The sequence below is a fragment of the Manacus vitellinus genome, unplaced genomic scaffold, assembly GCF_001715985.3.
Source record: "Manacus vitellinus isolate BGI_N305 unplaced genomic scaffold, ASM171598v3 scaffold_55_pilon, whole genome shotgun sequence".
NCBI classification, from domain to species: Eukaryota; Metazoa; Chordata; class Aves; order Passeriformes; family Pipridae; genus Manacus; species Manacus vitellinus.
In genome coordinates, this window is record NW_021940651.1 from 2,151,978 (window position 1) to 2,174,404 (window position 22,427).

At 39.9% G+C, this 22,427-nt stretch overlaps 1 protein-coding gene across 3 annotated transcripts in view; it reads left to right on the top strand.

Moving 5' to 3' along the window:
- The window catches only part of LOC103754819 (collagen alpha-1(XV) chain), a 126,049-nt gene that overhangs the window by 80,629 nt on the left and 22,993 nt on the right, over positions 1-22,427 (top strand). For all 3 annotated transcript variants that reach the window (XM_018081694.1, XM_029963212.1, XM_029963211.1), the window contains 9 exons: positions 1,352-1,387; positions 3,908-3,970; positions 4,873-4,908; positions 5,002-5,085; positions 11,144-11,209; positions 13,032-13,067; positions 15,508-15,570; positions 17,554-17,631; positions 17,751-17,786. In XM_018081694.1, the coding sequence (XP_017937183.1) occupies positions 1,352-1,387; positions 3,908-3,970; positions 4,873-4,908; positions 5,002-5,085; positions 11,144-11,209; positions 13,032-13,067; positions 15,508-15,570; positions 17,554-17,631; positions 17,751-17,786 (498 nt within the window). The remainder of the gene's footprint in view (positions 1-1,351; positions 1,388-3,907; positions 3,971-4,872; positions 4,909-5,001; positions 5,086-11,143; positions 11,210-13,031; positions 13,068-15,507; positions 15,571-17,553; positions 17,632-17,750; positions 17,787-22,427) is intronic.

The following is a 22,427-nucleotide window of genomic DNA, read 5'->3' on the forward strand; positions in this document are numbered from 1 at the left end:
TAGATGTGCTCTCACATGATGCCTCTCTGTGCACATGAGAGGTGCCGAGTCTCCATGCTGAAAATAGATTTTTTGTTAAGAACTTGTTCTCTGCCCTTAGCTAGAAATTTTGTTTCTAAGAAATGCTGCTTTACAAAGACTTCAGAAATGGAGGTAGCATGATTCCTAGGATTCAGGAACTGGACCGGGACTGAGAAGATAGTCATAAACCTCAGCCAAGAGACTTCACCATCACCTACACTAATGTTTTAGTTGTTGAGTCTTGTCACTGATCCCCAAGATACAGGAGAAACAGAAAGGAACATATTGCCTGACATCTTACAAAATCAGGTATACTAGGGCAAAATTAATATAAAGTGGTTATAATACACTATCATTCTCATGGGTATGAATTCTACACCCACTTTTCATGATTATAAATTACTTCACTAGGCAACAGTGGCAAAATACAACAACCACCCACTTCCAAAAACCAAGAGCTAATGCATCACGAGGAGTTGAAGGTATCGTTCTCTTTCATGCAGCCTTCACCATTCAAATATCCCACAGTAGTACAGCTGTCAGAGAGGACCTGCTGCGATCAATTTTCTCTCTTTCCCAGCAAGTAAGCATAGATCCAAATTTTGCTTTCACTTTTATTATTATGAAAAACTGTTTCCATTAAAAAACAGTCTAGAGTCTTCATGCACTCATGAATATAAGCACTCCTAAAAAGCAGCAAGCATAAGCATAACATTTGAGGCAATGGCTGTAGCTCCTTGATGATTTATTCCTGCTTGTATTCTCTATCTCAAATGAAGTAAACAAAATTGCATATTCTCTGTCTGCGATGAAATTGAGGAACCATGTCCACTTAGAGCTAAGTGGAACAGTGGGAATCTGTCCCAAAGGTGAAATGGCGCATTACACAGTGGTGTGATGTAGTGGCTGGGTAGGTGGAGAGAGCAGTAGTGTGGGGGAAACTGAGTTAACTGTTTTGAAGGAACATGGTGAGTCCTTTGCAGAGGCATAAGGCCATGGTTGCATTGCTAGATCTGGGCAATGTTACCATGTGCTGATTTCAGACATCAAAAAGGAAGTCCAGGCGTGTGGCTTGGTAGATGCTCAGCAAAATAATGTGTGGTGACCAGAAACTGTTGAGATGTGGGTGGCAACTGGGAGATTAAACCCCCAGAACCAATTCGCAAATGTATGCTGAGCATCACTTTACCAAAAATACACTGTGTTTTTACTACCCATTTTACCACATTTAGTTTCTCTTTTTTGTAAGGAAAGTATTAACATGTATGTTTAAAATCCTTGCAGCTATTGTTCACTGTAATATCTGAGCCCTACTGTGTCTCTGTTTCAGGGAGAAAGAGGCAACACTGGTCCACCAGGTTCAAAGGTGGGAAGTTTATTTAATCCAATCTAAAACCTCATCCATTTCTTTCCTCAGTTTCCTTTCATGTCTTAATGCACTCAGAGGATAATGAACATTTCTTACTCTGTCAGCATATTGAAGTCCAGGATGGCTTCTCTGGGAAAACGAAACCCTTTCTCTGTTGAATTGTGATTATTAGGAGCCAGTTTAAGCTGGTGCTTAAGACTTCTGCTTAAAATATGGTTAAATTTGCATTTTAGAGCCTCAGGTGCAGGGTGCCATGGTGTCTTGTGAGGCCCTTTACATTTTCACCAGAACAAAAATTAAAATCAGCCAAGCTTATATATAGAAAACTAAGTTCCACATGCCTCCTACTCCTTGATATCATGGTGTGTAGCTCGCACCCCACACCAGAGCACTTCACCCATGACACAGGTCTGTGCAGGTTCATCGCTATCTTTATCCCTGCCTATTCTACTTTAAACTCCTTTCGGAGCCCACCTCAAAACTTCTGTTTGTGTCTGTGCTGCTTGTTGCTGTCCCTGGCTGACCTGAGTGCCTTTTGCAGGGATAAGCCACCAGAGAGCGCTGATGTAACTTATAGAAAATGAAAAGATAAAATAAATAAATAAAATTAAATATAAAATCTTCTCTTGCATTTGGGACAGCACTGAAATCAAGAGTTGCTCTAGGAAACAAGATAAAAGCAATTATGCTTGCTGAGTATTTACGAGAGTATTATCACAGTCTTCTAGCAGCATCTGCTTGTTTACTTTTTTAAAACAGACAACAATGTAGCATGACTGCTTGCCATAAAATCCATCTGCTGTACATATTTTGAGTGTTGTCATTTCACAGAGATATTTTTCAGCATGATAATTAAAGCTGATGCATGACACATAGGACAGTTGTTTAACTCTTCTTAATCTGTTTGAGACTACAGAATATTTTCTTACTTATTCTACATACATATGCTTTCTTCTGAGGTCCTTGTTCTAGTAATTATTATTGTCTCGTGATAAGTACATTTCAGGCATGTCTTGTAGATGGAGTGTCTATGGGACTGTTTAAAAAATAATCAATCTATCTTTTCAATCTTCAGATTTAAAAATACCTTAGTCCTCTTATATTTGAGCAATGAACTACATTCTTAAAATATGGAGGGAGTTAGAAATCAGGATGCCTCTGAATACATTATTTGCAATAAAGCATCTTACCTCTCCTGGATCTTTTCTTCCAATTTAAATTTCGTTAGGAAAATCAATGGGAGAAATTATTCAGCGTTTGTAATAGTAGGAATTTTTCAGGCAAGTACCAACATGCCTGAAATGACAATACTGTGTTGCAGAAATGCTGTTAGTCCAAAGTTATTTCTTCTGCCCAATTACCTTTGCTGCAGATAGATACTTAAAATTCCCCACAAGCACTGAGAGACTTAAGTCCCAAGTACCATTTTTACTAGACATGCAGATACCTAAATCCCAGTAGTTGTTTTGATGCCTAAACTCCATTAACATTCAGAGACACCTTTTATCTTGCACTTGTCTATAAAATGAAAAATAGTGCTTCAGAAATTATACTTTATTCCTGAGCCACACATTTTGCTGATCACAGACAAAAACCAGAAATAAGTGAGAATATCCTTTCTTAATGAAGTAGACACATTAAATCTCTTATGCTGCTATCTACTGTAAAAACCCCAAAAATATTTTCTTGAAGCAGATCAAAAGGTTAGAACCAAAATAGCCTATTCCTAAAATAACAAACAAAAAACCAACTAAACAAACAAAAAAAATGCAAAAAAATCCTCTAAGCTGAACAACAAAAAACCCCATACAAAACAAAACAAACACCAAAAAAACCCCCACCAATCTAACAAACAAAAAAAGCCCCCCTACTAAAACCAAAGAGGGCTAATTGGTCACTTGGATGAATCATTAGGCTGCTCTGTGTCATTTCCTTTGCTCTTTCATACGACACAGAGAAAAGCATGCAAAAACTATAGCTCACTGTTTATATGGTCCTTTAAGAGCCTTCTTTTATCCATTTTTTTCTGCATTATCATTTCTGGTTCTGTTTTTCCCATGGAATAGTGTGACTGTCAGATTCCTAGCAGTCATACACAGTCCTATATTTAACTACGGCGGGGGCTATCAAACCTTTTTGCCCCACATACCAACTCCTGAAATGCCTCTCCCTTCTCTTCCTCCAGCCTGAGAGTCACCTAACTGAAGGATGGAAATAAATCACCAAATGTATTTTGGGGAAAGCAACAAAATTCACTCTTTTGCTAACCAGAGGTGGGAGCAGTGAAGAATGACTGAAGCTGCATTAAAAAACACAACCCTGCTCTGGAGACGGTGAAAGAGAAGGAGGAGTGGAAAGAGCAGATGACTAATGAGATAATACTGACTCCATAGATGCTCCCCCAAACCTGCTTGTTAGTCCATTCAGAACCATACCTGTCCCTCCCCAGAGTGGCAGCATCCTGCTTGTATGAAACAATACAATTTAGAGAGAATAACAATGTATTTGTTGTGACAGGGAATGCCGGGCACAGATGGAAAACCAGGCTCTCCTGGCATTGCTGGGCATCCCGGAGGTGTGGTGAGTAGGGCTATCATAACCTGTGATCACATAAGACACACTGGCTTCCAAACCTATGTCTTAGGGATTAGCAGGAGCCATAACAGTACTTGCTAACAATGTATGGAGAGCTGGGGCAGCATTTGTCCTACTTAACCTGGAGCAATTACCTCAGACACCAAACACAGGAGCAGAGTGTCCCTTGCCCATGTCTCCCTCATCAATCAGAAGTGATAAAGGCATCTCTAGAGACTAGTTCTGATTCCTTGATGCTCCTTCTGCTTTTAATTATTCAGAAATCAGCTCTGCTTTTAATTAGAGGAAAGCTAACAGGCTCATAGGTGATTTTAATGTATTTCTCATGCCTAAGACCCTCGAGGATTACAGAGCACTTTGCCTGGGAAGTCCCACAGGTCCCCTGACGCCTTTCTCTCACTCGTGCCAGACAAACTGTCTGCATCCCCAGCACAGTGAGTTGATCAAGCTTAGAAATAACCTGCCTGAAAGATGACAGTTTAGGTCCCCTGTGTTCCTCTGTCTGGTCCACTGGGAAATCCCAGACACAACTGATGTGGTTAATGCTAGAAAAGGACAGCACAGCCAGGCATGGCTGATTTCAGTGCAATGAAAGAAAGGTTCATTGAATTAATTCCCAACTAATTAAATGTTTTTTGCCCATTTTCTTCTGGTTGTCTGTGAACTCTGTCAAAAATTCTGGGAAATACTTTTAAACATCAGATTCTCAGAAGGTCTTAGTTGAAACCAGTTGGCCCCATGTGTGGTTTGAGAGAGCTGAGGATTGATCATGATCATTCCATACCTGCAACTTGCTGTTGCACTTTTTGTGAAGCTAAAAAAAGTATATTTCACAATTTTTATTTTTAAATCACTTATGATAATTATTTTTTTTTTACTGCACACAGGGTCCAAAAGGGGAGAAGGGTGACCCAGGACCTCAGGTGAGATTGTGTGGATTTCATTCTTTCCAAAAAACCTATGTGAAATGTAGTACTTGGTATATAGGTTTTCCACATGTAATGCTTTTGAAACAGGGTGAACCAGGAGAGAATGGGAACAGTATTGTGGGACCACCTGGACCACCAGGACCACCAGGACCAGTCATAGCAATACCTGAGGTAAGCATGTTTGTCAGGCACTGAAGTATGTAACTCATCTTACAGAGAAGAGGGCTCAGCCGGTTAACAAACTGGCAGTTATGCTGTTGATATTCAGGTCATAAGTTTACTCCTTAAAACGAAAGAATCTCAATATGTCTCTGTATCAAATGGATTTGTTTTGAAAAGATTAAATAGAAAGAAAGTGGGCAAAGACCTTACATACCCCTCACAAACTCTTCAGGTGATTCTGCAGGAGTTGTGAACATCAAATAAAAATCAACATAGAAATACAAAACTGGGAATGTTTAACTAAGCAAAGTGCTCAAGACACAGCAGTATGTAGGGGAGAGAAGTGTTTTCAGACAGTTGTCCACTATACAAACGAGAGCACTGACTCCGTTGTGGAAGCAAGAGCCAAAAGCACCAGAGGATAAAATACTGGCAGCTCATAAAAACTCTCCAGTATCCTTTAGATGCACGTACATTTTCATTTAGTTTTGCTTTGTGGATATCAGCCTTTGCAAAGCAATACAGCAAAGCAGTAATGAAGGCTAGAGATTAGGATGAACCCCATTTCAAGCAGACAACAAAAATCCTTGTAGTTGGCTTGATGTGACATTAAGATCTGGAGAAACTGTGAGTGATTGCAGGAAACTTCACCTCTGAGAGGTGGAGGTGCCTGAAACAACCAGACTTGTCCATAGGAATGCATAGAAGGGCAGTAAGAAGCAATTTCTGATTGTGAGAAGGGAAAGTGTCCAGCTGAGATATCTGTATTAGGGGGAGCTTGACTCCAACATTATCATAAAGCTGAACTGCACATAACCTTTTTTTGACTGAAATAACTAGGCTTTCACTCAGGTTTCTGCTACTGAGAACAAATATAGCATCCCATAGGCCACATCACCAGTCCCAAAAAAATTGTTTTCTTTATTAAATTTACTGGGATTCCATGCAGAATCTCAGGATCTTGGATCCTGAGTTGTAGATGAGCAGAATTCAGGATACATTTCCGTGTGGACTCACGGAAATGTTAGCTGTGTGAAGATCATCTAGTTTGAAGTCCTGCTCAAAATGGGACTGTTACCAGCTCTACACTTTATCCAAGCTTTATCCAAACATTTCTGTTGGAGTTTCTAGGGAATTCCTCAATAGCTGTGATAGAAATGCTCATGCAAACTTCATGTTCTTTCTCACAGCCCTGCCACGGTGCCACTGTGGGGCCTTAATTCTTATCAGTGATTAAACAGCTCTGTTTGCAGTGTGTTGCTCCTTAGTTCATTTATACTTGAAAAAAACACTGTGAGAGCCTCAGAGGGAGGAGAAAATGTATATGAAATGTAAAAAATATTGCTGAAGCTGACATAGCAAACTAATGACACTAGTTTGCTGGAGGCTGCATGGCTCCCTAACACATGATAGTCACAGTCCACACATCTGTCTAGTGTATAGCTATGTCTGAAGAAACCTAGCGTTCATCCTGAAGAAACCTAGTGTGCATCCTGTAAATTCTCCAGAACTACTGTATGAACTACCTTTACCACACATTACAGAAATGTATAGAGCCTGATAGAAGTTGTATTGCATTAGGTGTATTACAAATCCATATAGAAACCCATTTCCTTCCCTAAATGCTTTGGATTTTTAGAAGTAAGCCCTCTTAAAAAATAGGGAGCATAATATAGGTGGCTTCATATACCTGTAGCAAACAGGTGTTTGGGGAGTTACAGCAAGAGCCTAATATACTTCAAATCCTTTGTATTGTTAATCATATGATTTCTCTGAGGACTTGCTGAACTGGATTTTGATACAGTTAATTAAACAAGTGTGGAAGTATATGTCACTATGTATGACATTGAATTCTACCTACCTCACAAATGTTTGTGTAAGAGCAGGACATTTTATACATTTGCTGAGATAGAAGGTTAAATTTTCCAAGTGCGTTTTGTTGGCTCAGTCTCTCATCTTTCATAGTTTGCTTCAGATACAGAAAGAACTTTTGCAAGTAGACCTGTCAATGGCAGTTGGAATTGCAGAACTAAAATAAATACCAGTGCCAGCTGTTGTAATGTGGATATTGGCTTGATGTGGGGTAGAGCAGCAGAGATCAATTCAGCGATTTAAGTGAACCATGGGGCAGTTAGAGAGATCACTCCCCAGGTCAGGGTCATTTAGTCCATTCATTTAACCATTGTATAGCCAAGGACAAATAGTTCTCAAGCTACAGAATTCCAGTGGACTGCTCTGTCAGAGTTGGAAGGATGTTTTCTTAGAAAGGGCTGTGTGGCTACAACTAAACAGATTCTATGCTTCTTGACCAAAATAAAAGTAGTAAAGCACTTTCAGTATTGTTGAAATATTAAGACCTGATGTGGACAGCTGTGGCTCAGGGCCAGGCCTCCCCAGCATCTGGCCAATAGTGCATTGACTGAACTGCACTGAAAAGTGGACCTTGTTTTCCTCCTCATTTAACTTGATCCCTATGTGAACTGAGGGGATTTGGCCTTCAGGAACCACTTCTAACACAGTAAAAATACATGGTAAGATAGAACTGAGGTCTGTAGTGTAACCTATCCATTTCCAGGCTTCTGCAGTACCCACCAGCACTGTGGGTCTCAGGGGGCTTCCCATCCTTGCTGCCTTCTCTGTTGCCTCCTGTGACTGGTCAGGAAGTCTGCTCTGACTTGTCCTGTTTAAAAAGTGTCCCTCTGTTTGATGCTCTTCAATATTCCAAAACACTAAAATCGGTATTTCTCATCCTTTATTGGCTATTTCACTCTTTTAGAACATAGTCTCTGATACTCAGTGCATTTTCATGAATGGATAACCAGAAAACCATATTAATTGTTGCTATGATTTTATCACACAAATGTAGTTGGGTGTAGTACAGAAGTAATTTCAAACAGAGAAATGTTATTGGATTTAAATTTCAAACTTTTAAACAATTATATTTGGCTGCCATTATTCATCCATAGGAACAAAAGTCCTGGAAAAAGTCCTGAATAAAGGTTAATGTTAAGTGTGTAAAGTAAAAGTCAAAATATTTTGTTCCCTGTGTTCTTTCTGTAATTCTAATTAGACCATATTCATGCCATTTGGATACAAAGCTGAAGGTTTACTTAGAACCCAAGCCAGACGATCATCCTAAAACATAACAGTGATGAAAATATTAAAACAAGGTCGTCCTTACTTTGTAGTCTTCACTTTCTGAACTAATTTGATATGTTGAAGAGTTATATTGCTGGATTGTTGATATTAAAGCTATTTTCACACCCAAACCCAAAGATAAATAACCATACACCTGGAGGAGGTGGTAAAGAGTACAATCTTTTTCTCTAATCATCCCTCTTGAGCCCTGTGTTTTCAAATCTTCTTCAGCATTATGTACAGTTTCTGACTTCCAACCACAATTTCCATTTGCAGATCAACTCTGTTTATAAAATATACAATGTGCCTGATCCCAAGCTCAGCAAAGTCTTTGGGATTCTTTCCACTGACTTCAGTATAGTTTGGATTGAGCCCAAAAACAATGAATACTGAGTAATTCCACAATGAAAAGACAGCGTAAACCCAGGGCTCCTGGATTTCTGCCACCAGTTGTAGATAAAGCAGAATGATTGCAGCAGCAGGACTCTTTTATTAATGTCATTAATGTCGCAGCCCATGTCCTGTTCCCTTTCTGGGCAATATACAACTGGAAATAGAGTGGGACCAACAGCACCACACTACCCCTGAAGCAGTGTAGCAGAGCTCATGCAGGCTGGGAGATGGATTGCTGCCTGCAGGATTTAAACTGCCTTTTTATTTGACGATTTTCCAGTGGTCTTTGTAGAACATGAGGACAGGGAGTGGGAAGCAGCACCCACTAAAATTAACAAGCTTTAGCTGCATGAATCGTGCCAATATGACCTTAAAGCACAGAAAGTTGACCATACACTGCCATGCTCAGATAAGATAGGATAGGATAACATAGAATAGGATAGGATAGCATAGCATAGCATAGCATAAGATGTGTGATGTGGCCAAGCAGGTCTGTCCTCTTTTGTGTCCTACTTCACACACCAGATTAGAAAAATAGTATTCAGACTCATAAGAATATTGGAAGTGATCTCTGGTCAAACCTCTTATTCAAAGCAGGGTAGCTTTAAACTCAGTTCCTGGATACTGTATTCAAAACAAATGTTGGAAAAGATTGTGGTCCGATAGCATTGATCTGCACATGGTAACAGGCAGAAAAAGAGGCATTCAGATTTCACAATACCTCAGTGACAATATGTTTATTCATGTGCTAAGTAAATCCCTGGCACCTGAAGGCATGCCCTGCCTTGGCCTTGTGAAATTCGGATTTTCACTGCATGGAATGGGAATATAGCACTTCAAACAGAGCCTTATATAGAATTGGATGGCATGGCTTGCCTGTTAAGCAAATGCACAAGTTGAAGCTTCCAAGAAGATTCAGCATGTACTTCTGAATCCAAAACAAGGCTAAAGTGTCCAATGGGACTGTTGGAGTGAAAGAAATTAAACAAAGGACAAAGACACTAAGGACATCTTTTCACCTAGAACATTTATGTGGCATCAGCACTTACATATTGTCAGTCTTGAATTGTACTGTAAGACCATATGATATAACATTTGGAACACCTATTTAAACCAGAACAGTAGCTATCTGAAACCAAAATGAAAGCCTAATCATAATATCAGGACAAGAATCTGATAGGGAGCAGCCAACATGGATTTACTAATGGCAGTTCATTCCTGATTAAAATCCTTGCTTCTCTGTGGACAAGGGATGGGCACTGGAATTTTCCTGGAATTTGTAGACCCACATTCTCCCACAGTCTTGCTATTACCAAACAGATGGCATATGAAGTCAATAAGAGGATGACAAAATACGTGGAAAATTGTCTAATTGATGGACTCAGAGAGTTGTGATTAGCATTCATAAGACTGCTTCTGAGTACTGTGTCCAGCTGCGAGATCCCCAGCACAAGAAAGATATTGACATAATGGAGCAAGCCCATGCAGGGCTGCCAAGATGTTCAGGGGACCGGAGTGCAGACAGGACTGGGTCTGCTCAGCCTGGCGAACAGCAGGCTAAGGAGAGGCTTTGCTGCTGTCTACAATTACCTAATCAGAAGATACAGAGAAGATGGAAGCAGCCTATTCTCTGTAACATTATAAGATGTAACAGACCCAAGTTGGAACAAGGGAAATTCCAAGTGAAAACTTTTTTACCCTGCTGATGATCAAATACCAGAACTGATTGCCCAGGAGAATTGTGGCATCTCCATCCTTAGAGGTGTTCAAGATTTAACTAGACAAGGCCTTGAGTGACCTGATCCATTCAGACCTGCATTGAAGAGTGTTGGACCAGAGCTCCAAAAGTCCCTGTCTACCTTCATTATCATGATACTGTGATGGAATTATGCAGAAATCCTGGGCTGATGCTGAGCTCACTAATTCCAGGATAGGAATAATAGCATTGCTATTATACTGCTCTGTTCAGGGATCTTGAAACTCAGAGCGGATTAGCATAGGTGCTGCTCCACATCCAAGTGACTATACTGTTTGGGGGATCCAAGCTAGTTTCAGACGCAGCAGTGTGATCAGAGCTTACTTAGGAATCACTACATGGCACTGCATGGTGTGATGCAGACATGCCAGAATATAATTATAGCTTCAATTCTACAACAGAATGAGTTTGGTCAGGCTGATTCATTCTTAGAATACCAGTGACATATTGGAATATAAAATCTTCACTTCGATCTCTGTCTTGCTGAGGAGAACTGACTTCAGGCTGCAATATTTGGTGTCATAGCTTTCAAATTAAAAATGAGAGTTAATTAAATTTTCAAAAACATTCTGAGATCCTTACTGAAGAAATGTAAAACAAATTCTATGTTTTGTTATTCCCAATGTATAACAAAATTAGAAGTAGAGAGCCCTCACTGTAGCCTTATTTATGGGTTTTTTTCCATAGTTATAAAAAGATAATTTTCTGTACATTTCTAAAAATGTATGTGCCTTAGATAATCAATTTGAAATAACCTGGTTTTTAATCCCTTTTTTTTAGTTACTACTCAATGACACAAATGGAATGTTTAATTTTACTGTAATTAAAGGACTACTTGGGCCTCCAGTGAGTATACAATGCTTTGTTAAATTTTCAGATTTGCTCTATCTTCAATGTCTCCTTTTAAGTATCAACTAGAGATGAGTTTCCTGTGCTTTAAGATTGTGTTCCTGCTAACCTCAGCACTAAATTCTGTAGAAGTAGTTTAGGGCAGAACTGAATTCTGTGTGAAAAAATTACTTTTACACATTTGTGTGAAATAAAGAAATTGACTTATCTCTGATTCTGAGCTATATGCTCAGTATTACAGAAATGTATAACTGTTCAAAAAACAGGGACCAAGATTTCCATAGCATTTGTCCCATTTTTTCACTTCTTGTTTTTCAAGTCACAAAATGTTGGGATGGAAGTATTTTGCTCATTTCTGCTTGAGACTGCAACTAGCAATGCTAGGCTCCTGTGTATGACTTTAGTCTCACAGCAATTAGAGCTGGGATGAAAAACTGGGAATTTTGTGAGATAAAAGAGATGTGATGTTCAGGTTCTGTTTTGCAGCTAGCTCCAAAATAGTTCAGTCAAATATTTGAAATTCTGAATGCTTTTTGGTAATGATTTCAAGTTCCTAGGACTGGATCCAAACAAAAATCTACCTTTTCCAAGCTGTGGAGTCTGTTCAAACTTGCCCAAAAGTGTTGCACTTTGCAAAATCTTAACCTCCACAAATTAAGGAACTTCCTTCACAGCTAGTTTCATTTGTGGACATTGTGTATTTTATTTTATCTTTTTTTCTTGCTTGTGAGCACAGTTGTCTCCGTCATATTCAATCCCTGATGAAATAAGGAAAGCCAGAATGTGCATAGCTAATAGCAGAATTTTACTCAACATAGCCAAAGTCTGAAAAAACATATATCTTATTAATACATCTGTCCCCAAACAAATATTTACTAAGTCTGTCACTGAATGGGAAAGAAGGGCATTAGCTCCAACAACAGCATGTAACCTTCATCTGCTAGTCTACCATGGCTCTTTCCCGCTTGTTACACGATAGAACAACTTCATGTTATTGTGGCTGCATCCAGCTGCGCTTATGGTAAAACTGTTTTCATGGAAGATGTGTTTCCTAACTGATTCTCCTAATCCCTGGACATAATAGGATGGCAGGATAGTATGGGCCCTCTTTTGCGAGCTCTGTTACTACAGGTAATTGCCATTCAACTACAGCAGAAATGCGTGGATTTGTAATAGCTGTTAGAGTCACATCCCTAAAGAGTGTGATAAAAAGAAGCAGGTCCTGTAGCTTGAAGCACAGTTGCAATGGGAAAGGTTTGAACCTCAGCCTCTGAGCTCACCCCAGTCAGGAAAGAGGTGCAGGCTCATAGTGGGTAGCATAATAGAAATCCTGCTATTCTAGATCTAGATCTGAACTGGAACTGAAGTGTCTCTCTGCAGTTATCACAGCAGGACAATATGCCCACTACAGATCCCAATCCATGTTTCTATTCACAGCCTATTACACACTTTATTTTTTATCCATAGGCGTCCAGGAGAAAAATGGCAAGTGTGGGCAGGCTATTGTGGTCTGTGCTGGCATCTGGAAAAGATTCAAAGAAGGCTGAATTATGGTTGCATGCCTTTCATATCTGGAAACTGTCACCTTTTTTTCAGCCTTTTCTGAATCGCTGTTTCTTCAGTTTTTGAACATAAATGCTAAGTTAGAGGCATAGAGCATAGCAGAGCATTCACAACTTTACCATTGACTGAAGGGAGCTGTTAATTCAGTTGCAGATGAGTTGATATTCACAAATCACACAATATATGAAAAACACATATTCTGTTTTGCAAGTCTGTAATATGTGTTTGTAAAGGTGTGGGGGTTTTGATTTTGCAGGGGCCAGATGGAAAGCCGGGTCTACCAGGATTTCCTGTAAGTATTAATTTCCTTGGATTTAAGTTTTTTTCAATTTAGTTTAATATTTTTAAAAATTTGTATTGTACACAATTTGCACAAAGTCTAGTAAATTTTCATATGGGAGATGGCAGGTCTTTGTGGAGTTGCCAGCTATGGTAGAAATTTACTCTGTTGGAAATGAAGTATACTCTGATATGCTTATCTCAGTGTCAGTTCTGTAGTTTAAATTGAGATGTAATTGAAGAAAAATCACTACCTAAGGAAAGACCCATGCAATAAAGGAGAAACAAATGGAGCAAATGGACTTCTAAAAGTTATCTTTGTATGTATATGTAATTGTGTTATTATTTAGGCTTTTTTTTGTTACCACTACAGAATACAGTAAAGCCCTATGAGACATACACGTTTTATTTTATATTTTAGGAAACATTTATGATGTTTTTACAATAATGTGCCAGGGCTACCATGTAAGAATTGCGCAACCATAGTATCAAAAGATGCCTTACTCTATGCTACCTCCCTGTTGTGTTCAGACTGCCACACCACGCAAACATATCAAAACATCTTCATAAACAACTTGGATGCAGGACTTGAAGGGATGCTGACTAAGTTTGCAGATGATAAACAATTGGGGGGAGCAGTTGACTCCCTCAAAGACATGGAGGCCCTGCAGAAAGACCTCAACAAATTAGAGGACTGGGCAATCACCAGTCACTTGAAGTTCAACAAGGGAAAGTGCCCAGTTGTGTACTTGGGATGGGGCAACGCTGGATATACATACAGACTGGGGAATGAGATGCTAGAAAACAGTGCTGCGGAAAGAGTCCTGGGGATCCTGGTTGATGGCAAGTTGAATATGAGTCAGCAGTGCCCTGGCAGCCAGGAGGGACAACCGTGTCCTGGGGAGCATCAGGCAAAGCATCACCACCCAGCTGAGGGAGGGGATTGTCCCACTCTGCTCTGCACTGGTGCGGCCTCACCTTGAATATTGTGGCAATTTTGGGTGCCACCATATGAGAAAGATATTAAGCTATTGGAGAGTGTCCAAAGGAGGGCAATGAAGATGGTGAAGGGTCTAGAGGGGAAGCCATACAAGGAATAACTAAGGTCACTTGGTCTGTTCAGCCTAGAGAAGAGGAGATAGGGGAGACCTCATTGCAATCTACAACTTCCACATGACAGGAAGAGGAGTGGCAGGCACTGATCTCTACTCTCTGGTGACCAGTGACAGGACTTGGGGAATGGCATGAAGCTGTGTCAGGGGAGGTTTAGGTTGGATATTACAAAAAAGGTTTTCACCCAGAGGATGGTTGGGTGCTGGAACAGAATCCACAAGGAAGTGGTCATAGCACCAAGCCTGACAGATTTCAAGAACATTTGGACAATGCTCTCAGGAACATGGTATCATTCTTGGGGTGTCCTTTGCATGGCCAGGAACTGGACTTTAATGATCGTTGTAGGTCCCATCCAACTCAGTATATTCTATGATTCTGTGATTATCTAGCTTATAACTTCAGATACTATTGATCATACTATTGTATTCGTATTCTATGTAACATGATGGAATTATTTTCCCTTGTTATGATTTTTTTACAGTTCAGAGCATGCATAGGATCTAAGGATTCTTTGTCTTTTGCCTGAGAATAACTAAGTAGAAAACTGGGAAAGCTGACAAAAGATGTCAACAAAATGCTGGCAAATTGTCCAAAATTCTACACAAGGTTGTTTATTGAGTCCTGGGTATTGTGGTCTGCATAGGAAACCAAAGAAAGAAGGAAAAAACTCCTTAAAAATACTTTTCATTTGAAAAAGAGCTCATACCATTTAGAAAGTGGTATAACGAATTCGTGGTTTCTCTGTCATTTATGGAATCATGTAGAAATTGTGTAGACTTGAGTTTAGTTCTTGGTAGGTAAAAAAAAATTGCTTCTGAATGCACTTACAATGGCAGATTTTAAAGCACAATTTAATCTGAGTGGAATGCTTTCACCATGAACAGGTAAAGAAATTATCTTGTTTTCAAATAGATAACCTCTGTTTCAGATAATTTTTTTTTTTAACATACTGTTAAAAATATAGTTTCAGAAATTCTGTTGAAAATCAGTCTGGCTGAAAGATCATGGAGGGAGAGAATAGAGTATGGAGGAAATAGAGAATTTTACATTGAATTTCCACTGTTATTAATGATTGCATATTTCCCTTTGTGAATGTGTGTATCATCCACACTGTGACAAACATCAGAGATTTTTCATTTTGTTCTTTCTAACAGATTCTCCCTATGTGATACTTGGTTTAGGGAATAATATGATTCAAAGAGCAATATAGTTCTATAAGAATTCTTAGATTGCAGCCAGAGTGATTTAAGTTCCAGTTTGCCAATTATTGAAAATTACATGGCCTAGCTCCATATCCACAGCAGATATCACTATGGATTTATGTGTTTGTTTTTGCATAGGGCCCTCGGGGACCAAAGGGTGATACTGGTTTGCCTGGATCTCAAGGACCCAAAGGACAACAGGTATAAGAACATGCACAGGGAAAAGTATGTGCCAGGAAATGTTTTAGATGGCACATACTTAGTGACATTAAAAGCTAATTGATTCTAACTTTAGTAGGGATTGTGACGTTAATAAATTCATGTGAAAAATTTACTAGGTGGAAATTGAAAGTGCTAAACAACATCCCTTGATATAATTCCACCAGGAGCTAATGTTCCTGCCCCCACATTGAAATTCTGGAGTGCAGTGTGCACTTATCAATTAAGTCTGCACAAACTTAAACATGAAGTGACCTCTTCTTGCCAGCTGATTGCTGTGTTAACACTCTGGGATCCTATTCAAAAGGCCAAATAAAAAAAGATTGATCTTTTCCTCCTCCTTTGCCTACAGAATGAAGGCTGCAGTTTTCAATTCCCAAAGAACGTCTAAGACTTGGGGAACTCTCTTTTTAGGATCCCTTCTCTTATTTCTTCATAAAAAGTGTGTATTTTATAGCATTCCTGGGATGTTACTAAAGGCCGACTCTTCTAGTTTGTAAATATTGCAGCTGTTCTGGTTTTCTTCCCCTTCTCATCCATCTGCAGGAAGCAGGGTAGAGATACATCTAATATCTTGGGGATAAAAAAATAAAAACAAAACCACTTTCAGGTTATTCTTTCAAAGTAGCTGACCACACTTTCTCACAAGGAAGACTTAGAAATGGTTAATTGTGGTTAGAAATGGGATTGTAGATGAAAAGCATCTTCATTATTCAGAAGGAAACATCTCAGGCCACAAATACCAGTCCATTTTTGTCATAAGGTTTCCTGTTCTTTTACAGAGTGCATAAAATGATCAAGCTTAACCTTGAAACTGGTTGTATGGGTTTTGGTTTGGTTTGTGGGGATTTTTACTTTCGTTTTTTTAGTTGGCTCTTTTTTTGGCTTCTACTGTCCACACTGGTAAGAACTCAAAACTTTGAAGCCATTATATTTTGTATCCACCAAAGACATAATGATGTATCTGAGGCTGTTTTTGAGGCATGAACACCAGATTATGCTCAAGACTGATGAAGGTGGAAACCACAATGAAGCTGTAGAGACACTAGGAGCATTTTACTTTAAAGATCATGAAATTCAATTATGAGGTCAATAAAATCTCATTGAAGATAAAGTCAGTGAAGCCAACCAAGCCTTAGGAAGACTCCAAGATATCCAAAGTATCTTCAAAGAGACTTCAAAGACAACAAAGATTTAAGAACCTGTGAGAGGAACTGAGTTATAGCACTTACAGCTCAATGAAAGCGCTATAACCTGGACTGTCATTTTAATCACCAACGCAAGTGTTAGTTTCAAGCCAGATTTCTTCCATGAGATCTTGGGAAAGGTGTTGTACCAAGACGCCCGAGTTAGGAAGAGGAAAGTTACAGCTGAAGATCCAGAGTGGGAACTATATGCTAGCACCAAGAAGTGATAATTCTTGGTTGTGGAAGTGGAATGCAGAGGGTCACAATTTGAATGCTGGGAATTGGTCTTCATTAAAGTCAATGAAACTGCATCTTGCCAGGCATATAAAGAGAATGATTCATGCTTTTGTGATAGTAAAATCGGGACATTTACTGTTCTATCAAGATTTTACATTTCCAGCAGGATTTGCTGACCATTGTCTAAGCTGATGGTAGACAAGAAGACACCAGTAGCCTGTTTTGCCTTTTGCAGAGATCTTTTGTGAACACACCATGTTTCACATAGTTACTCTATGGAGAGTAATTTAAAGTCTTTTTAAAAAAATATGTACTTATTCATCTCAGGGTGATATTTTTAGTGTACTTTATTATGTTTTAAGAAAGATCATCCCTTTTCTCCCCCAGAATCCACCTTTACCCTACGCACACTGATATAACTTTGTTTTTTATATTACAGCATGACTAATCTGTCATGCTTCAGACAGCAGTGATGCTGTTTTGACTTCTTCTGATTCACTGAGAACTGCTTTGTAAACAGTAATTACTTTGATAATTGCAGGGTGAAAAGGGAGAACCGGGAGCTATCGTTGCTGCTGATGGATCTTTAACTGAATTAATAGGAAGAAAAGGAGAGAAGGTGAGCTAATACTGTGAGATGTTCCTCCAGAATGTTTGGTGGCCTTGTTACCACCTACCTCTGCTAGACATTGTAGGAATTCTCCTTGTCATTTTTCTCTGTGTGTCTGTTCTCAACAGGGTGAAGCTGGAGTGGTGGGACCTGCAGGACCAATGGTAAGACGACTCCAAAGATGAGTGGCGCTTGTTTTTTTAATTTTGATTTGGTTTTACAGATATTAGTGAATGTAAAGGTAGTTTGGTTTTGCTTTTCATTCCTTCTGAGAAGGGATGATATGGAGTATTCCTGCTTCAGGGTGATCAGTGTTGTGATAAACAAAGTCTTGTTTCTATAAGTTTTTGAATAGGAGTTTATTATATGGTAAAAGCAAGCAGCCAGCTGGGTGACAGAAATGGGGACAAATTTCCCAAATCTGCACACACACTACAGTGTACATTTGGCATTTATCTTAGCTACTTCATGCATATTAATTATATCATATACATATAGACTTTACAGTTTTTTTGCTAAGCATTTAATATATGGGTTTTCTTACAGCTAAAGCTAAATGGTTATCTCTACAACTGGTCCTAATTCATGTGTTCTTGGACGAACAGGCACCTAAAAGATTTAAAGTTCTACCATATTTTATTCTTAGGATAGTGGGGAGGTTTTAGGGCCCTTTGATCCTGTAAGGGTCTGTTTTATTTCTTTATGGGGGTGTAATTAAGTTTTACAATCCGTTTATTTTATTTTGATGTAATCACCCATTTGTTTCACGAATCACAATTATTTATTTATCACAAATGTCCTTCAGAAAAGACTGTGGTCATTACATATGTGGTTCTGCAAACTACTGACTTGATGCAGAGTTTAAATTCTGGTAGCACGAATGTATCTGTTACTGTCTAAACAGACAGTGAAATATCATCAGAGCTAGAACCTTCAGAACTTATGACTGAGTGAACTGGGTTTGTTTAGCCCTGAAATAAAAGACTGAGAGGAGCTCTAATTGCTCCCTGCTGCAGCATGAAAGGAAATTATAGAACAAAGTCAGGTCCTTCTCAGAGGTGGACAGGAAAAAGACAAGTAGCAAAAATCACAAGTTCCAGCAAAGAAAATTTCAATTAAAGAAAAAAATGCACGGTAAAAGTGGTTAAACACAGAAATAGGTGCCCAGAGAGAAAGTGGATTGTGGAGCAAGGTGCTGAGCGGCACGACTTAAAAGTTTGTCTTACTTTGAGCAAAAGGTTGTACTAGAGGATCTCTAAAGGTCCTTTTCTATCTAAATTATTCTGTTTCTATGATTTACATTAAAACAACTCACTGTGTCAGCTCAATTTCTATTGGTGTCAATAATTTGCAAGTGCCTTGGATTCTGAGAAAGCTGCATTTCAGGCAGTAGAGTCAGACCATATACCAAAATCAGGATTTAGAGGCCTTCTTTCACGTATTTGGTCTGATACTTTTTGACTGGACACAGAATGCTGTGTGAAAGCACAAGAAATTAGTCATAAAATAAGAACAATTGCCAAGATTCAGGGCACCAATTTCTTTTAGTCTGGTATTCCAAAGATCAAGGATATCCAGTGTTTCTTTGCTTCTGCTTTTGATGTAGCCTGGTTGCTGTTGTGCCTAAGTAAATGTCAGTAGGTGTTGACACTTCTGCACACCATGGTGTGTAGGAGATTTTGACATCAGTTTCTGTAGTCTTTAAAAGGGGCTAACTAGATGTGCTAAGTAACAGCTTTCTTAATTACTGTGTATCAGAATACCTAAGGGGGTGTCGTGGTTTGAGAGCCCCAAAGTCCAATTCTCGAGTCCAAGCCCCCCTCCCACAACTCAGAGCAGTGTGAGATGGGTTTTCCAGACACAAACACGAGACTCAATATGGGGGGAAAGGGAATTATATTACAAACACTGTACAAATAAATATTGTAATATATCATATACAATCTTAACTATCTCTCCTATAATAAATCAGTATTTACAATGGATCAATCTCTTCCCCCTCCAAATAAAAGTCCAGAAGGGAAAAGGAAAGATCCTTTCCACTTTCAGAGCAGCAGTTTCTCTAGGGCAGCAGTCTCTCTTCCTCCATGCAGCAGCTGTAGCTGGATCTTTTATCATTACACACGAGGGGGGTCTCCAAGCCCCTCTCGGCCCTTTGACTCCAAGTGAGGGTCTTTCTCTTCCATGGGCTGTGTTCACCAGGACAAAGGTCACTTTACCACGTCATATCAACGAAGTGCAGAAGCCTTCGTGACGGTCTCTATCCCCAGGGGATTCAAACTCCCTTGCAGAGCTCCTGTGCTCTGATCTCAGGCTGCTAGCTTAGCAGCAACAGCGGGAGGGCGAGGCCCTCCTCCACATTCCATTCTGGCCATCTCGGTCCAGCTCCAGGACGCCTGAGCTTCTTAGCTCTTCTCTGTCCCTCTGGTGCATGTTGCAAAGACTCCTCTCAAGTGGGAGTCCACCACCCCTCCTCTCTAGGAGGGGTCTCCAAGGAGATTCGGGGGGTTGGTTTCAGTTCTTACCTAAACTCTCTCTCTCTGTAGAGCTTAGTCCTACTCTGTCTCCATCAGACATTTCTCTGTGTCTCTCTTCCTTGGCTGCAATGCCAGCTTTGCTGCTTCTTCAGTTCTTCTCTCTTCTGGCTCTCTGCCACAGCTCTCCAGTCAGTGCTGTTTCTGCCGCTGCTCTGTCTGCCCACTCACGGTGGAGAAAACTCCTTCAGCTTTCTAGCTACAGATACTTAGCCCAGTCTAACACTGTTCCAAGTCCCTGTAGCCCCCCAGCCTGGGGCTGGGGGGGCCACAGCCCCCAACAGGGCTCCTGCTCCTTCTCCTCGTGGCTTTAGAACATGGCCACCTCTCCAACTACAACTACAACCTCCTTTTCCAGTCTTCTTGTTGATATGTTTATATTTTGCAGGAACGCTCATTGGCTCAACCCCAAGGGTCACCACCCCCTGGGGGTTACCATTTTTTTAACTTCAGGGGGCTATCCTGATTTATGAGAAAAGGAGTTGCTTTTCTCCTCCTTGTATGACTGCAAAATGAGTCGATCCTTTCACCTTGACACAGAATAATTTTTAGTGGAATTGAGCTTCAGAGATGATCTAGTCCACATCACTGCCTAAAGGAGTCTGTTTAACTCTGGAACTGACCAAGTGGAGTTTTCAACAATTCTTAGGATAGAAATCTCACAATCTCTCTGGGCAGCACATTCCAGTATTTGACAACCTTCAGGGTAAAAGAAGTTTTTCCTTAGATTTATTTGGAATTTCTCATGTTCTGGCTGGTGTTCATTGCCTCTCATTCTATTGCTGTGCATCCTATAGACATGTCCTTTTCCTGTGAGCCCCAAACTCTGTGTTTACATCTCCTTTTATACTGCCACGAGATGTTTCATACAGTTCAGCAAGCAGACAAGGCCGTTCAGAGGAAGTTCTTGCCAGCACTGATGCAAAGGATTACACTGCAGGAAAATTTTGCACACAGCACCTGTCTCAAGGCTTTGCTTAGCCAATTACTCTTCTTAGTGCAGAACTCCAACTTGATTATCACTGGTAACAGGGTGATAAATTTTGGTGTTGGCCCATAGAAAAAAATCCCTTTGTTCTTCATGTGAGTCCTGTGCAGAAAAAATATACAGACTTCAGAGTGCTGGGCCAGAGACTCCGAGACATAACTTATCAAAGGTTTTAGTACAATGGTTCTGTTCCACTTTGCACAACGCAAGACTCTTTTCAAGGCCCAAGAACAGCTTTGAGGTATCTGGGGACTCTTGCTTGTTCCTCTCTGCTGTTAGACCAAAATGAACTCATAGACAAGTTTCCAGAATTTAAAAACAACTCCCTACTCATTGCTCCCCTCCTTTTCGAGACTTCAGCTGGACAGAGGAGAGGATGACAGAAGCCGGCAGCACAGAATGCTATGGAGAAGTAGTAGTTTGGTAGATGAGAACGAGGGATAGTCAGGAGGTCAGTACCATCGTTAACAAAAGCAGAAGAGACAGACTGAATCCAACCTCCTGCGACAGGAGAAATTAAAATCTTTTACCTGCTGGATTATGCTGTTCCCTGTCAGTGAAGCAGATGATTGCACATTATTGAAGAAGAACCCTTAGTAAGAACCTCAGTCTGCCCAAATCGACTCTCTGTTGGGAATGAAATTTCCTTTTCTGGTAAGCATTCTCCTGTGACTTCCTCACTTCCTTCTTTCACTTCTAGCTGTGACAGCTGGCCACTGTCTCAGGGAGTCACTAACGTCTGCCAGGACTGGGCTGGCACTTTGACAGAAAAACTAGTAAAAGTGGCCTCAACATAGCCAACTTTCACATTGTTAGTGTTTATTTGAAGTCTCAGTTAAAGCACGAGATCAGACACTTCTCTTTATTTGAACTAAAAAGAAGTCTGTTTCTAATCTTCACTGCTGACTGAAGTTCAGATTTGCATATTCTTTAAGGGTTCAAGTACCAGAGAGTGAAATAGAAAAATGCCTTATAACATTTTGGATTTTTTTTTCCAAACCTTATTATTGGAAGTGGTAGCATGGAAAGGTGAGTTGAATCATTTCAAAAGCTTGGGGGCACAATATTGAAGTTCACATCTGCCAGAGTCCACCAGCAATCTCTTGCCTGATTTAGACAGAGGCATTAGCCCTGATCATATGGGCAGAAATTACCTTCAAACAGGAAATAAAATAGAAGATTAATAAAGGTTGTACCATCTTCAAACAATTTCAGCTGACATTAGTGAGCTTTAAATTCTGATTACAATGGGGATGTTATGAATCAATGTGTTCATATGTTAA